At 36.1% G+C, this 18,358-nt stretch overlaps 1 protein-coding gene across 2 annotated transcripts in view; it reads right to left on the bottom strand.

Annotated features, from left to right (window-relative positions):
- Positions 1 to 637: 637 nt before the first annotated feature.
- The window catches only part of CSTF3 (cleavage stimulation factor subunit 3), a 73,991-nt gene continuing 56,270 nt past the window's right edge, over positions 638 to 18,358 (bottom strand). For both annotated transcript variants that reach the window (XM_079103076.1, XM_079103075.1), the window contains exons 9-21: positions 18,273 to 18,350; positions 17,017 to 17,179; positions 14,826 to 14,935; positions 14,238 to 14,354; positions 13,844 to 13,918; positions 11,618 to 11,761; positions 10,361 to 10,463; positions 6,240 to 6,309; positions 4,849 to 5,044; positions 2,713 to 2,866; positions 1,955 to 2,049; positions 1,760 to 1,820; positions 638 to 1,351 (exon numbers count right to left, since the gene is read on the bottom strand). In XM_079103076.1, the coding sequence (XP_078959202.1) occupies positions 1,149 to 1,351; positions 1,760 to 1,820; positions 1,955 to 2,049; positions 2,713 to 2,866; positions 4,849 to 5,044; positions 6,240 to 6,309; positions 10,361 to 10,463; positions 11,618 to 11,761; positions 13,844 to 13,918; positions 14,238 to 14,354; positions 14,826 to 14,935; positions 17,017 to 17,179; positions 18,273 to 18,350 (1,569 nt within the window). In that variant the 3' untranslated portion in view covers positions 638 to 1,148. The remainder of the gene's footprint in view (positions 1,352 to 1,759; positions 1,821 to 1,954; positions 2,050 to 2,712; positions 2,867 to 4,848; positions 5,045 to 6,239; positions 6,310 to 10,360; positions 10,464 to 11,617; positions 11,762 to 13,843; positions 13,919 to 14,237; positions 14,355 to 14,825; positions 14,936 to 17,016; positions 17,180 to 18,272; positions 18,351 to 18,358) is intronic.

Raw genomic sequence — 18,358 nt, 5'->3', positions numbered from 1 at the left:
ATTCCCAGCCAACCCCCTTTTTTGAGACAAGTTCTCACTAAGTTACTTAAGGCCTCACTAAGTTGTTGAGGCTGGCTTTGAACTTGCAATCCTCCAGCCTCTGGAGTTGCTGAGATTATAGGCCTCCTGGAGCTATTATTATTATTATTATTTTATTATCATTTTGTTACTGGGAATTTAACCCAGGGGTGCTTTACCACTGAGCTACCTCTCTAGCCCTTTTTATTTTTGATTTTGAGACAGGGTCTCACTAAGTTGCTAAGTCTAGCCTCAAGCTCAAGCTCACAATCCTCCTGCCTCGGTCTCGAGTTGCTAGAATTACAGGCATGTGCCACCATGCCCTGTGCCATTTATTTGAAGTGATATTGGCTGCCTGGGCATGGTGGCACAGGTCTTTTATCCCATTGACTCCAGAGGCTGAGGCAGGAAGATCATAAGATCAAGGCCAGCCTGGGCAACCTAGTGAGACCCTGTCTCAAAACATCAGAAAATTAAAAATGGGTTCAGAATATGGTTCAGTATTAGAGCACCCCTGGGTTCAATCCTCAGTATTGGGCGGGGGGGGGGGGGGGGAATGGCTGAATAATATAAAGTAGCTATTGTAAATAAAATGTGAATGAAAAAGTAGAGGGAGGCATGTTTTTGAAATCCTTTATTTTCTAAAGGACTGTTTTAAAATTTTAAACTACAAAACAGACTCCATACATTCTGCCATAAATAAAAACAAACAATAAGGCAGGACTCTACATAAGCAAACTGAGAACAACTGTTTTTCAGAAAATGTGATAAAATGCTTTACAATCATAAGCCATCCAGTTTTTAAAATAAAACTGTGGAAAACTCACAAATCTTCAAGCGGCACATACAAGACACCCTTGAAGAGGGAACAAAATGTGGTTCTGCCATTTTGTACTGTTCTCACATTTTTGAAAACCTAATCTTGCTTAGAGCATAGGTCTGTTCCATATTCTAAAATTCACACAGGTTTGTTTTTTTCTCAAGAACCATATGATAGAGGCACCAATGACAATACAACTTTGTTTCCAAGAACCTTGTAACAAAGTATTGTCTCTTTTAAACATATGACTTAAGAGGCAAAAGGGAATCCTGGGTAAGAGTTTTCTCAGAGGCAGGTTTTTTTGCCTGCTTCATCGAATTCGCTTCTGCTGCCGCGCTCTGTAAATGTCATGGACAGGGGGAACAACAGCTCCCTTTTCTTCATCTTCATCTGAATCCTCGTTGGGCCTTTTGACAGCCTTGGTGAGTACTGCGTTACTTTCCACTGGGCCATTGCCTTCCACAGCCAGCTCTGGGGCCCCGCCTGTAATGATCCTCACGGCTTCCTCAACAGCTACAGAAACAGCAAAGAGGACTGTTGGACAGTGTTTAAAATTATGCTACTGTGTTCTACTTTGGATGTGTTTTAGCTCATTAGCCCATTAGCAAGGCAGGGAAGTATTGCTGATTCTAAACTAAGGGAAATAACAAAAACTGTGATTAAAACGAATATAATTATTTTCACAAGCCAGATTGGATAGTGCATGTTCACATGAATAGAAAAGATAAGCTTATGTGACATTTTACTTAGTGGAAGTAGAATCTGAATAAGTCTCTCTATTCAAGAGGGTCCAGTCCACTCCTGGGTTTCATTGTAATTCTGCAAATTGGCTAGCTGGTGGAAGACTTCAGCAGCAAAGAATGACCATCTAGGAGACCATAATGTGAATTACACACCAAACACGGAGTTTTCACTACTCACTATTTGGTATCTTGCATCTTCGGAAAATTTCCATCAGTTCATCCACTTGTACAAAAGGACCCTATTTTAACACAAATTTTAATCTCCAGTTATTGGACAAGTTAAAGTAGAAGTATTTTACATTTCTCCTAAAAGGAAAAGCACCAATGAGTAGAACCCACAGAACAGTATATACCATGAAAATAGTGAACAAACCTGGAAACAGATAGGAGGAGGGAGAAGTTTCATCAAAACGACAGCTGCAGGGGGCACTGGAAACACTCCACCAGGGACAGGGTGTAAACCTGGAGCTGTGAGAGAGGGAAAGCATGAACCCAGTGGGATGGGAGAGCTAAAACGAAGCAACTTGCACATAATGATTTTCTAGGTCTTGCTTTGTTCTGGATGTTTTTTAAACGCTGTCAGTGCTTTACCGGCTTGACCAACTCAATAGGTGGGACAGGAAATGCATTCTCAGCCACATGGCCACTGGGAAGCAGAAAAGTGACAAGTGACTTGGTGTAAGGCAACCAGGTGCTGAGCTAAAGTAAGTTTTTGTCAAGGACTTCCTGAGCTGCGCATGTCACTTGTTCATCAGTCCTATTTAGAGGCAGTTCATCAATAGCATATTTAATCAGAAGGGCCTTGTTTAAAAAGGATCTAGTAACTATAAGTAATACCAAATAACAACACCAAAATTAAGTTTCCAGATATTCAAGTGAGCTGCACCTACAGCATTTCTGAAAACTAAGTATCACTACCCAAAATGGGTTACTAGAATCTGGACCACAGAGAGTTTTGTTTTTTAGGACATTCTTAGTTTCTCTCATTCAAAGATTACTGCCAATTCACTTGTCAGTAACCCTAAGTCTAATAATTAACCTATAACAGAAAGGCCATGTTACTTTCCCCCCACACCTTGGATTTAAATCCACAAACACACCGAAGCCTCTGGATCTGAAGTCATGGCTTACGTGCTAAATGCCGTGGCTGAAATGGAATCATCTGCTGGGTGTCTGGTTTAGGGTATTCTGGTTTTCTATCCACTTCATCTTTCAGAACAGGCACTATAGAAGGAGCTACAACTGGGTCTGGAATTATAGCTGCTAGCTTAGCACGGGAGACATCCTGAAAATGCAGAACAGAAGAATCCTAAACCTGAAAAAGGGTCTTATAATTGCACAATTCTACAATCTTGAGGATACTGTGAGAATAATTGGGTTAAAACCACAGGAAGAGAATGGAGAGAGAGATGCAAGAAGTTCAACGATGGTGAAGGTTGTTACTTAAAGGATAGCTCCTGGCTCTGAAGACCTGGTGTTCTATAACCTTACCCCAACCCCATCTAAGGATCACTAGACTGTGTCACCAGGTAGGTGACAAATTTGCCAAGCTCTTGTGGGAGAGATTGTAAGATGACAGCAAATAGAGGGTAGGGTGATTTGGAGGAAAATTCAAGATTTTAGATATTCTTTAGAACCTCCTTTCCACTAGACTTGAACAACATCTGTCTTTTTGGTTAGGTGAGGTCCTGCTACATAAAGGCACAAATAAAAGGTTTGCCAGCACCTATGCTCATGAGTAAGATTTCGCTCCTGAAGAATGATTCTCAACACACTGTTACAGGGAAAAAGGAACATATATTGAACAGCCACCATTTGTCAGTTTCCCTCTTGGATGAGGCAAATAATAACAACTCCATTTTTTTAGAAAGGACTACAGCTCAAAGGGTCACATTTCTCATAAGAAATAGAGGTTTAGGAGCCTGGCCTTTGACCTCCCACCAGTCCAGAGGCATCTTTTCAGTATGCTGTCAGGACTGAAAACTCCCAAGGTATGTCAAAGGAGTACTACAGTCACCTGTTAACAGGCCCTGTCCCATTTCACTTTCTCAAATTTACTCAGACAGTTGGTGACATCTGGTATTATATAGGCAAATCTAAATGACTTGGCACAATGGGAACTGCTTTTCTCTCTGACTCGTGTACGTAACATGCTACCGACCACCACATGAAGAAGCACATTAATTCTTACCAAATAAGAATAGCAACAAACACAGGATGGAAAATAACACGTTATTTTCATTAACCTTAATTTTCATTTTCAACTTGGGAAAGTTCAAATAGCCTTTTTCTAATAAAGTAGTCTTAAAATGTCTTTGCCTTTTAATTAAGTAAACAAGAAGTAGAAGCTACTTATTCCTGAGCAGTTATTCCATGAACACTAAGAACCCATGGTTGAGAACAGGAACAAGGGACTGGCACAGAACTAGGGCTGCCACTACAGGAAAATGTCTGAATTATGGGTAGTTTTTTCTCAGTTTCAGTCTGGTCAGTGAGGAAAAGAAGAATGGTGGTCAAGAATACCCTAATGCTAGTTGGCATAAAGCAACCAAGCAGGCACCGGAGTATCTGACTCACCCTTGGATTCCATCTTGATCTTTGTTCACATGGCACAGAAAGATCAAGAAATGATTGCTTTCTCAGCAAGGGCTATTTCTGATTAATAAACATTAATCCTTCCTCTTGACCTAAACTGGTTCCCGGATCAGATTTGTTTGTTTGTGGCTGGGTGGTCTACACGGGAGAGTTCCATTCCTATGTGAGCTATTCCCCTAAGGGCTGCTGAATGAGTGCTGTTTTAAGGCTACAAATCTCCCAGGAAATTTTATGACAAGTTGTCATGTTTCTTCATTATGTTTTACAAAATAGAGCAGGAACTACATTTGGTTGAAGAGCTGTCAAAACACGTTCATTGATTTGATGAAAATTATTAGAAAAAATAGCACCTAAGATGACATTCAGAATTTTTTTTTTCTTCCCTCCACACACTTTTCTACTCACTCACAGAACATAAGATATAAGGCACTGATGATTTCAGAAACAAATTGAAAATCTCATTTTAATTGTCATTTTTTTCAGCTACTTTTGATACTCAATATTTCATAAACCAAGAAAATCACTGAATCTTTTTCTTTTTTTTTACAAATCTATTCTAAAACTAAATTTATATTTCAGAATCTACTCATTTAGAATGATGGGTATCCACAAACTCTTCTAAAATATTGGAAAAGTAAAGACAATACAGGCATCTTGATTCTGAGTACATACCTTATAACCTAGTGCTTTTAGTTCACTTGCAGAGCAAGGATACAGATCCATGAACTTGTATCTGTCCACCAACAAAGCAGTTTCTTTGCCTTCGTACTCTTCTTTAAATGCTGTAAACCGTCTTTTTTCCACTTTGAGTATACTGGCAAGATCACCAATATTACTTTCAAAAGCTAGAAACCGGGCCCAGATTTCTCTATAAGAAAACAAATACAATCAATGCTTAGAGTTATTCTGGGTTTGCATCAAGGAGTCCATTTACCAAAAAGGAAAAAAAAAAAAAAAAAAAAAAGTCTGAATCTCTCCCCTTTTCTTCCTAAATTATGTTTTTTTTTTTAATTGTAAAGACTTCCAGACTATAGAAAAATGGAAGAGTATGTGAATACCTATATACCATTTCCCAGATTTAATAACAATATTTTGTCAGATTTGGTCAATCTTATTTTTATTTAAGCATTTAAAGTAAAATATAGGTATAATATTTCACCCTAAATATTTGAAAATTTAAGCTTTTTTTTTGAGTTGTTTCTTATTTAACATAATTTCCCATTCTTTGTAATCATCAAGAAACACTTAGGGTAAACTCTAGGTGGAAGAGTTAGAAAAGGAACCTAGAAAGATTTCTAATTTCTTCTGAATTTGTTTAGTAGCATGAAATAAAATATAGAATACATTTTTCATCCAATATATGAATAAAAATACATTCTAAAATCTAATATGTCTTTTATTTTTTCATGTGAATGTGGATCACTTGGGACAAATTGTGTCTCATCATTATTCTAACAGCCAATATTAAAGCTCTGAGTTTGCTTAAATGTATGAAAGAATATATTGAGTGCCTATGATATACCAGGTACAGGTCTATCAGAAAAATCCTACACTGGTAGACATTACTGTGACTCAGTAAGAAAGTGAGGATTGGCGAGGTTGTAAAATGTGCCCAGTGTCTACGTGGGCTGAGCTGGAAATTAAACCCAAGATGCCAACACATTTACTATGTTGTTCCTCTGGTACAACTGACAAGAGTCAAAACCAAATTGGGGACAAAATATGTAAAACAAACTTTGAATATGTAAGAACAGTCTGCTTTGGATTAAGGGAAGTAAAAACTTCAGAATTCCTCTCTAACATGTTTATATCAATTTCTAGAGATATTAAGTGAGAAAGATATTAAATATTTAATAATAAATTATGAAGGCATCTCTCAAAACAATTCTAATCATTATGGAAAAAATAATCAGGTATGAAAATCTTACAGGTAGGTAAAATGAACCTCAAGAGAAAAGCGAAATTTCTCCTGAAACCCCACTCAGGCAGACATTCACACAGATCCTCACTGGCGGATTAAGCTGCCCTCAGAACCTGACTGACACATGTTCACAATGGCTTACCCAGACTTCTCCGGAGGAAGGCTTCCAGATGTTAAAACTCGTTCAAACAAAACTCGGGTATTATTGTCCTCTAGGATATTTAACAGATTTTAAATATTAAAAAAGGTCAGTTTTACAATTTAACAATGTAGTTTCACAAGCATTATCTCAACTTAATCCTCACAAAAATCCTCTGCAGAAAGGTAAACTATTGTCACACCTGATTTTTACAGTTGAGGAAACTTGAGGTTCGAAACAGTTGAGTGACTTTGGTTTGGTTTGTCGTCATTACACAACAGAGTTGTAACTAGAAGCCAGGTCTTTTACCTCTAGTTCGGCTATCTCTGTGCCACACTGCAGTTGCAATACAGTGTGATATTGGAATAAGGTGTCCCATTTGTCTTTCAAAAATAATGATAATTACATGCCTGCTGACATTATAATACTCAGACTACTAACATTAAAAAATACACTGAACGTGAAGGATGGCAAGTTCAAACTTAGTTACAATTGAGTTTCTTATTTTAAGACACCAGGACTACTCTACATTTCATTTCTTTATTTTACCATCTTGTAGAAGTACAATAATATCTAGACTGAGAAGCAAATAGTAAATGAATTAAAAACTAGTTGCCAGAAGTAGATTAAATTTTAATGTTAGGAGTTCCTCTGCAATTGAAAGTGGGGAAAAGACACTTGTTAAACTATAAGGGACTTTTTAAAATTTAAGAATATAGTAGTAAATCTACTAATAACAACTGAATTGTACACTTCAAATGGGTGCATTTGTGATATGTAAACTATACTCAATAAAGTTATTTTAAAAATATCTTGGGCTGGGGATATAGCTCAGTTGGTAGAGTGCTTGCCTTACAAGCACAAGGCCCTGGGTTCAATCCCCAGCACTGCAAAAAATAAATAAATAAATAAATAAAAATAAATAAATAAATAAATAAAAATATCTAGCATAACTGGGCTTGGTGGCACCTGCCTGTAATCCCAGTGATTCAGGAGGCCGAGGCAGGAGGACTGTGAGTTCAAAGTCAGCCTCAGTGAGGCCCTAAGTGGTTAAGTGCCCCAGAAAAAAGGAAAGGAAAAAAAAAATTCTCTCGCAGAGTGGCTGGTTTGTATTGCCTTCAGGTAGTTATTCAGTTTGCTCCACATCCCTATGCAGGATAAACCCGAGAGAGAGTAAATGTATTTTGCCAATGGCACCATCTTCACAACTTTCAATTTCACATACTATACTTCAAAAAATATATTTTAAAAATGTTAATTAAATACTGAATCTTACCCTTCTTGCTTTATCCCAAGTTTTGCTCCAACATACTTTTACCATTCCACATAATAGTTACGTGCCATGTTCTCTGCCTGGAATAATGCCTTTTTCTCTTCATCTGGCTACTTCTCATTTCTCTCTCTCTGTTTTGGTATTTGGTTCGGGGTGGAACCCAGAGGTGCACTACTCCTGAGCACATCCCCAGTTTTATTTGAGATATTCTAAGTTGTTGAGACTGGCCTCGAATTTGCAATCCTCCTGAGTCACTGGGATTCTAAGCATGCACCACCATGCCCAGCTATTTCTCATTTTTCAAGACCCAATGCACGAGGCCTTTTCTATGACACCCTTTAGGACAGCACTGTCCAAAAAAATACAATAGAAACCAAACATGTAATTTAAAATTTCTGAGCCAGGCATGGTGGCACACACCTGTAATCCCAGCAACTTGCAAAACTGAGGCAGGAGGATACCAAATTTGAAGCCAGTCTGGCAATTTAGCAAGACACTATCTCAATATAAAAAGGGTGTCTAGCTCCATTGGTAGAGCACCCCTGGGGGGGGGGTTCAATCTCAGTACCACAAAAATAAAAACAAATTTAAAAAAATTTTTTTGGTACCAGGAATTGAATCCAGGGCTGCTTAAACACTGAGCCATATCCCCAGTCCTTTTTAAATGTTTTTTATTTTGAGACAATCTCACTAAGTTGCTGAGGTGTCCCCAAACTTGCAATTCTCCCGCCTCAGCCTCCCTAGTTGCTGGGATTACAGGTGTGTACCACTACAGCCAGCTAAATAAATATTTTTAAAAATATATTTTCTGCTACTCAAGAGTGAAATGAGAAATTAATTTTAATATAGTTTATTTATTTCAACATGCAATCAATATGAAAAATTAAGAAATTTTATATTCCTTTTTTTAAAACAAAATACTAAATCTGAAGTCTGATGCATATTTTACACTTAGAGAACACCTTGTTTTGGCCTATCACACCCAATAGTCTAGTGGTGACTTCATCATTTGGCCTAGCTCAGTATCTTAATAGTCTAGTAGCTACCATAACTGTATGGCACAGCTCTAGAACTCTCTTCTCTGTGCTTCCAAAATACTTCATTCAGGGCTGTATTTAGCACATTTCACTATCATGATCAAAAATAGTTAACATTTATGGACTGCTTTCCACATTTCAGGTGTTAAGTCAAAGACATGCAAAATTTGATTTAATCCTCAAGAATTCTATGAAAGTTATTCCTATTCTGACCATTCTGCAGATGAGAAAATTGCAGTGTAAGATTATACAGCTAACTTCAGAACGATGCCATAGTGAAGACTAGTGATGCAATTGTATTTCTACATGGAAGTATTCTGTGACCGTAAGAATGGAGTCCTAGTCATCTGTGTATTCCTGGACCTTAGTAAAGGAAGGCAATGAATAAATTCTTGACTATCTAAGGAACTATCTAAGATACTGAACTTGGGAAACAACAATATCGACATCAGATATCATTCTCATGTTAAGAAAATAGTAAGAAATACACATACTAGTAACTATTCTAAAAAAATATAAAGCAAAATAGTTTAAGATTAGTGAGGAACATGGACTTCATTCAAGAAAATTTCTTTATCAATTAAATGCCTTACTATCTTACTTTTTGAAGTTAAATCTTTTTCCAGAGTGTAGAGTCACTAAGCTGAAATTAAAAATCATATTTAATTTATATTTTATTTTAAAAAAAATTTTTGTAGTTGTAGATGGACAGCATGTCTATTTTGTTTATGTTTATGTGGCGCTAAGTACCAAACCCAGTGCCTCACACATGCTAGGCAAGCACTCTGCCACTGAGCCACAACCTCAGCCCCTCATATTTAATTTTGACTCTTAAGATATTATTATACTATATTTTATTCATCTTTTAGTATAATAGGATGCTATATTTTTCTGAAATATTAAAATCATTAAAATATGGTTATAATATCTAATTCTATAATTATTTACACATAATTGCATATTTCTTTTTTTGTTTATTTTTGCTGGTACTGGGGATTGAACCAAGTCTCACACATGCCAGGCAAGTGCTCTGCCACTGTGCTATATTCCCAGCCCATGTATATTTCTTTCTTAAACCAGCTTTTACACAATATTTACACAATGTTTATTTTGTCAAGAAGTTGCATATCCTAGACTATAGGTAACTAGACTAAGTTTTACACACACACACACACACACATATGGATGAATGAATTACCTAGCACAGTGCCTGGCAAATACTAGGACCTCAGTAAAGGATGGTTGTATTATTGTCATTGTAACAGGAGAATAAAAATAAAGATGCTAATGAACATAATGTATCCTTTAAAATTTTTTCCCAGTAGCTGCAAAGTATTTTACTTTACTACATGGACATCTCTGAGTATTGGTGGCTAGAGTTTGTTTTGTTTTGTTTGATAATGCTGGGGATCAAACCAGGGCCTTGTACTTGCTAGGCAAGGGCTCTACCACTGAGCTACCTCCCCAGTCTTTGAGGTTTTATTTTTGTCAGTTTCCCTCTAGGAGATGGGAGATGAGTTGCCCAGAGTCATCAGAAATGAATATCAACAACTCTGTGTCTCCTTACTCTGACTTTGTAGCTTTATCCTACTACTAACAGAACTTTACTTATCAAAGCCCATTCTGCAGTCAAAAGGCATCTACCATTATTCAACTCTTGGTGGATAGGCCACCAATGTTTCTTGGGTGACTATTAAGTGCCTGGTTTTGATGTGATGTCAAAATTATAATACATTCAAGAAGGAAAAACCTAGCAACATAATTTCAGATGGTTTAATATTGAGTAACCATTATAGCTTCTAGAATTAACTTACCATTGAGGTGAGAGAGATAGTCAATATAGGCCAGGACATATTCTGGGATGTCTCCATATTTCTTTAGTCCCAGCTCAAAAATCTTAAAGGCAACAGATTTATCCTACAAGTAAAGACAGCCAAGTACTGATTTTTATGAAATGTCAGATAAAATACTCAGAAGAATATTAAAACTGCAACTTCTAAATATGACAAGGTATGAAAGAATTAAAATGAAAACTAAAACCATGTTAAGTAAAAATTACTGCGCTAAAAATCAGCCAGTGGAGTTTAGGTTCAGATATATGGGGTTTAAAATAAATAGATAAGCTGACCATGGTGGTGCACGCCTATAATCCCAGCAGCTCTTGAGGCTGAGGCAGGAAGATCAATAGTTCAAAGCCAGCCTCAGCAAAAGTGAGGCGCTAAGCAACTCAGTGAGACCCTGTCTCTAAATAAAATACAAAATAGGGTTGGAGGGATGTGGCTCAGTGGTTGAGTGCCCCTGAGTTCCATCCCCGGTACCCAAAAATAAATAAATAAATAAATAAATAAATAAATAAATAAAAAAAATAGAAAATAGAAATATGGAGTTTAAACTGGGCATGATTGCACTTGCCTGTAATCCCAGCAATTTGGGAGGCTGAGGCAGGAATATTACAACTTTCAGGCTAGCCTAAGTAACTGTCTCAAAAACGTCGGGGGGCAGGTGCTAGAGATGCAGCTTGGTGGTAAAACACCTGGGCTCAAACCCAGTATTAAAAAAAAAAAAAAAAAAAAAAAAAAAAAGAAAGAAAGCAAAAAAGATACAAGGTTTAAGGAACAGCATGGCAGCACTCGCCTGTAGTCCCAGCTGCCTGAGGCTGAGACAACAGGATGACTTGAACCTGAGAGTTCAAAGCTTCAAGGTCAGCCTGGCTAACAGAGCAAGGTCTATCTTTTTAAAAGAAAAAAGTAAAATAAAAGGAAATATGGAGTTTAATAAGGCATAAAGACACACATAAATAGCAGGGAACTAGTGATTTGGCTAACACTCCACATCATTTTACACAGAAACACTTAGACATCCTTTATGAAATGAAGCAATTAAAGCTTAATGACAGAAACTAGAACTACTTTTTTTTTATTTTCAGGTCTGAGGGCTGAACTCAGGGCCTTGCACGGGCTAGGCAAATGCTCTGCCACTGAGCTAAATACCCAGCCCCAAGAACTATTTTCTTTTAATTAATGTTTTCAGATAAAGAAGATTACTTCATCTTTAAGTATTTCGGTATTTACCTTACTACAGTAATACTCCATGAGTGCTGCAGTAACATAGACATGGTGGCGGGTTCTGGTATCTTCTCTTGCTTTTTTAAATATCATTCGTCCAGATTTGATACCTTCTGCTCTCCTTGCAAATTTCATATATTGGATATATACCTTTGCAAAAAAATTATATATTTGTATTATACAAATTAGGCAGAATGTGATCTCTGTAGCATCACCAGCTTACCTAATTCCTCTGCTAATATTTCCTATATAAGAAAGCAATCCTGGGGCTGGGGATATAGCTCAGTTGGTAGAGTGCTTGCCTTGCAAGCACAAGGCCCTAGGTTTGATCCCCAGCACCACAAAAAAAAAAAAAAAAAAAAAAAAAGAAAAAAGAAAGCAATCCTTAATACCCAAGAAATTAGAAAGTAGGATTATAGAAGATGCACTATTAAATCCATAAACTATTTTTTTTTTGGTATTAGGGATGCATACTAATTGAGGTGCTTTGTTTTTTATTGAGATATAGTTCATATATCACAACATTTACCATTTAAAGTATATAATCCAATGGTTTTAAATATAATCATAAGGTTGTACAGTCATCACCATATTTAATTCTGGACTATGCAATTTAAATTTTAAGGGGGAATTCTATCCCTAGTACCATAAATAAATAAATAAATAAATAAATAAATATAAATAAATAAATAAATATTGGGCTAGGTATATAGGTCAGTGGCACTTGACCAGCATGCATGAAACCCCAGTTTCACTCTCCAGAACCAGAAAAAAATAATTAAATACACAAAGTCATACAAATTTGCTTAAAAATTTAAACAGCAGGGTGTGGTGGAGCACACTTATAATCCCAGTGGCTCAGGAGGCTGAGGCAGGAGAATCCACAAGTTCAAAGCCAGCCTCAACAACTTAGTGAGGCCCTGGGCATCTTAGTGAGATCCTGTCTCAAAATAAAAAAATATAAAAAGGGCTGGGAATGTGTCTCAGTGATTAAGGCTCTGGGTTCAACTTCCAGTACCAAAAAAAAAAAAAAAAAAAAAAAAAAAAAAAATTAAGTAGATATAAATTTTAAGAAAAAATTGTGAAAGTACTAGAAAAGACTCTATTAATGAATTTTAATATCTATGAAACTCAATATTGGATTTAATGCTGTGTTTTATGTTTAACTTGGCATTTTCTTGGTTTATTTAGAAATCCCACTATTTATTTTATTTTATTTTATTTATTTTATTTTCCAAAGACAATATAGTAGAACTTCACTGATAAACTATTTATGATCCATTTATACCTAACACCTGCAGAGTGCCCCACCCATAATAAATATGCAGTGTTTGTTTATGAACTAATGACTGTTAGTAGGGACCTGGTTAGTTTGGATGGATGGATGAACTATATGAATTCTTCAAGGAAATGAATTTTATCTAGTTTGCCATCATATTGCTGCAGTCTAGTACAATACACATAGGCCAGCAATTTTTGCTGGATATATTAGCTAAGTGAGTTTTTAAATGATGACTAAATACAAGTAATTAGGGCAATAGAACTCCAATATAAAGAAACAAAAGAAGCAGTGTTGTGTAGATGACATAAGGCAGTGGACCTAGCATCATAGGCTTCTACCTTTCCCACCTACTGAAAGGTCACTGTACTTCGGCGGAACCTCAGGGCTCTGAAAACCACTGCAATAGCAAGATTCAGGATAAAATGAATTTCTGTCAAATCCCTTCCATTTCTCCTATCTCTGTTTATTTAAAAAGAAATATTTATTTAGCAACAAGTATGTGGCACAAAGTGGCTTCTGACCACGATCACAAGGAAAGGGTGTTAGAGAAACCCCTCTGTAGCTGTTTCATACTATTGTGCTAAAAAGAAAAACAATGGAGTAGAGTTCAACTCAGCACTCAGCAGCAAATGGGACACGAAAACGATGCCCAAGAAAGAGGTCACATAAGGGAATTTTGAGGAAGGTGAAGGAAATGTTTTGTATCTTGATTGTGCTGGTGTTCCATGACTCAATGTTATTTATCAAGAATCATGGGGCTGGGGAGATAGCTCAGTTGGTAGAGTGCTTGCCTCACAAGCACAAGGCCCTCAGTTCAATCCCCAGCACCAAAAAAAAAAAAAAAAAAAAAAAAAAAAAAAAAAAAAGCAGTATATTTTACCACATATAAATTATTTTGTTGTTAAATCAGACTGTCAAAGTAGGAAAGAAAGATTTGTAAAGTTACTCACCAAGGTGGGGTCAATATCCTCAATTGCCAGAAGTCTGTTATATATACTGTGAACCTTCTCATACTTCATGCGACTCTGAAGTAGAAGAGAAGTGTATATATGTGTATATATATATATATATATACATATATATATATGTATACACACACACACACACACACACACAAAACCATGCAGTTCTAAGGAATACAGGGGCCTGTATCCCCACCCCTCAACACAAACACTATGGCTCCTGCAGTGAGCATAAATAAAATATGAGCTAAGAACTAACAACTGTTCACTTTGTATCATCTCTGGCTAACAAAAGCAATATGCTCAGCAAAGAAGGATCCAGAAAAGAATTTAGTCATGCAGTAAAACTCTGAATTATAAAGTTTGAAACATTTTTACTCACTTCTTCATAATCTGCATATGCAAAATAAAGAAGCATATTTTTCTTTAATAAAGTGCTTATGGCTCTTTCATATATATTAGCAGCTTCATCACTAAATAGTTTGGCATTATTCATGTCCTAGAAGAAAAAAGAGAAAATATATCTTCAACAATTTCAATATAGTTGAAAGTGTTTAAAATTAATAAAGCTGCATTTAATTTTAAATATACGTATGTAAGAAAACACACATGACACTCTCAGAATTCTAACAATTCCAAGACTTCTTCCTATTTTTTTAATGCTGAGGGAACCCAGAACCTTGTACTTATTAAGCACATGCTCTACCACTAAGCTACACCCATAGCCCACCATTATTTTAACTTATAGAATAATCCTGCAAATATTTTGGTTCATCACTTTAATATAATAAAAAGCAGCCACTCTATTTTTAATTCTAAGCATTCTAATCATATGGATGTCACTAAGATTCATATTGACACGAGTTTAAAATTTCCAACAACACTTTGTTACCAAATTCAGTGCTATGTTTTTCAGCAAATCACTGCCATATCAAAATCACAAAAAGCCCATGGGGCGTGGCATACTTACTCCCTTCTCTGCGAGCAGTTTACTTGACTGTTCAAGATACTGGGCAGCTTCATACCAAATATCAGGGTGATGGCCCAGGACCAGCAGGCACTGTTCATAAGCAAACATTACTAAGGGAAGACATGTACAAACAACACTCAATTAAAATAAATACTATTTTTAAACTATCAATAAAGCATCACAAGTAAATTATAAGGCTCAATACTCAATAATAAATGGTAAGTTAGAAATCAAAAGCTTTAGTGATTTATGTCACCACCATCCACCCAAGCCACATCTGTTCATCATTTATTGTTAATATTTACTGATCACCAACTATATGCTAAAGAGTATGAAAGGCACTGTGAGTATACTAGTGAATAAGATCTCCTGTTTTCAAGAAGTCTGCAGTATACAGAGGATAGACATTAAGGAAGTAAATATAAAAATTACTAGGATAAGAGAAGTACGATGTATTCCATCATACAACTGTAGGATTTAACAGTTTACAGACTCAAGACAGGCTTCACTAAAAAACCGACATCTAAAGCAGAACCTGAAGAAGGGATAGAAGATAATCAGATGAGGAATGGGAATAACTCAGTGGTTGCCTAGCATAAGCAAGGCCCTGGGTTCAGTCTCCAGTACTGAGTTAAAAAAAAAAAAAAGAGGATAAATTGAAAATAAATGGACCAGAGAAAGGACAGGGGTAGATTTAAAAAATGATATAGGCAAAGGAAGCAATATTTACAAAGACCTATAGGTGAGTGAGTAGGGCAAGATTGATGAATTCACTAAGTTGCCAATTCAGTCTGGGCAGTGGCAGAGTAGTTTGAATCAGACTACCCTTTCTGAAATATCAGGACTCAGGGTTGGGTGTAGCTCTATGGAGGAATTTCGTATGCATGAGGCCCAGAGTTCAATTTCCAGTACACTCCCTATCTCAAGAAATGGGAAATAAAAGTACAAAAACCAACTCTTAAAAATGTACTAGAAAGTCAGGCATGGTGGCACATGCCTACAGTTCCAGTTACTTGAGAGGATCACTTGAGCTCACAGGTTTAAGACCAGCCTAGGCAACACAGTGAGTCCCTATCTCAAAATAAAATAAAATACAAATTTTAAGTACCACAAAGTGACCGAAAGGAAAGAGTAATCTGAACAGATTGATCCCTTGGAGAAAAGGTAACTACACTGGGTGGAATTCATATTTAATATGTCTTCTTCCTTTAAAAGGGCACATCCATGCCCATGTAGTTCTATGATAGCTAGAACTCAAGTCTTACTGGCTCAAAGAGTTCTAGGCTCTGAGAGCAGCGGGAAATTCCCAAAAGGAAAGAGCCAGAGCTGGATTATCTGGGGACAAATGTCCTCCAATCTTTAACTAATCCCTGAAGTACACATATGTCAGAAAGAATACAAAGAGCCCAGCAGAAAGCAAAGCTGAAACACTGAATGATTTGAGTAGATATCTTAGCAGTTGCCTATTGCAAGGGATACCAAATTTGGTATTTGAATTCTATCCCAATGGTTTGAGTAAATACCTTAATGGATTTTCCATTATGTTTTAGGAGTAAAGATTATGTTCCAGGACTAAGAAATTTACCTTAAGTTTAAAGATAAAACTAAAACAGACCTGTCTTAATAGTATAAAACCAAATCTCACCCACTGTAAGTGATCTGTCAATAAATTTAACTTTCTACTAAATAAAACTCAACATTCTTCTGTGGAAGTTAAAAGAATCCAAAGTCTTTACAATGTTTCATTTGTACATTTGTACTATATCCAAAAGAAAAAATGGGAATTTTCAGACAAGTAATGAAACAGAAAAATTGACACATAGTCAAGAGAAAAAGCAGTCAAAGGAAATCATCTCATGATGGCTAATAGCCTAGTGTTGGAATTAGCAGACGAGGACTTTACAACCACTGTTCTAGGGTTTAAAGAAGAAGATGATAACATATAAAATCTCAAAGACAAATGGAAACTATAAAAAAGGAATTTAGAACTGAAAAATAGAGTACCCGAAATGAAGAATTTACTAAATATGCTTAACAGAAAGTTGGATAAAATAAAACATGGAGGCAGTGCAAATGGAGATAGATCTATAGACATGAAGTCTGGAGAACATAAGAAAAAAGACTAGGGATAAAAAAGCACCTCACTAATCTGTGGGACAATATCAAGTCCCAGGAGGGTTAATTTTGTTACCTCTTTTTGTTATAAGAGTCTGATCCTCTGTACGAAGAGGGTTGCTCTTTTCCCACTGTATATACTTCTTCCACATATCTACTTGCTGAGCTTCTTGAGGAGTATTCTGAGGAGGCACTGAAGGGGCATTGCGGTCCAAGCCTTTCATTACTGTTTCATATTCCTAAACAAAAGCATTTAAAATTCTTTGGTGACACTGTAGCAACTCAGATGTATGGGATGGAGAGGATCAGTTTGGAATACTTTGTTCAAATGCCTATTTTTTCCAAATACCACTTTGTTAACATAACCTAAAAACAAAGGGGAGGCAAAAAGATACCCATGCATGAATGGGTTCCCAGGAGTGGGTGAAAAGACCTTCCAGGGGTCCTTTCTGGAGGCAATCTAGGAGGTGGCTCTTTAGGATGTACCAACTGACAAATAACATGACCGAAGATTTGGTGGATTATTGCCATCTTTAGAGAAGTTATCTTTTTAAATTTTAACAGTTTGTATTTTTCCTAACTTCTAAGAATATCAATGATTGGAAAGACATGCACACTATAAAATTTGTCCCTGAGAACTATGTTATTTTATAACTATACTCTGACTGCAGAGTAGTACAGTTTTCTTATGAGCAAATATAAGGAAGGGTATGAACCACTATATCAGTTCTAGGTAGAACCTTGTTTCAACAGTCTCTAAATAATAATTTCTTCTAAATCCAATTTGTTCTATTTTGTCCTTTAACATGCCTGCAAAGAAGAATTTGATTTCAAATATATCATCTCTTCAGACAGATGTGATGATGTCAACTGAGATTAATCCACATTAGTTGAGATTGCTAATGACTGAAATATCAAGAGTAACTAACATCAGACAGGGAAAGTCTAGATATAAATGGCAGACTCAATAATTATTAAAATAATATGTGCTCACACCAGCAGCACATATACTAAAATTGTAACAATACAGAGAAGATTAGCATGGCTCCTGATCAAGGATGGTATGCAAATTCATGAAGTGTTCCACATTTTTTCTCATTGAACAGCTTTAAGAACAATGTAAATGAAATCTTAGCAACTTGGTTAGTAATCTGAAAAGTCTATTAATATATACTTGTAATTCTGTTTGTATGAAAATGCATTTTCCTTTTTATTTAAACACTTGTAAAAGAACATTATGTATGTGAGGGTTTGAGAATTGAATGGTTTACTCAAAAATAATTGAATACTCAAAATAAATAAATAAATAAATGACTTGATGGAATTCCATACCTTTGCCACTCGCCTAGCATTCATGTAGTCTCTACTCCGATCTTCAATCATTTTTTTAGCTAAGTGAATATTGATACCCTAAGAAA

The sequence above is a fragment of the Sciurus vulgaris genome (assembly GCF_902686455.1).
Source record: "Sciurus vulgaris genome assembly, chromosome: 11".
Classification (NCBI taxonomy): domain Eukaryota; kingdom Metazoa; phylum Chordata; class Mammalia; order Rodentia; family Sciuridae; genus Sciurus; species Sciurus vulgaris.
This window is presented reverse-complemented; position numbering and strand designations above follow the sequence as displayed.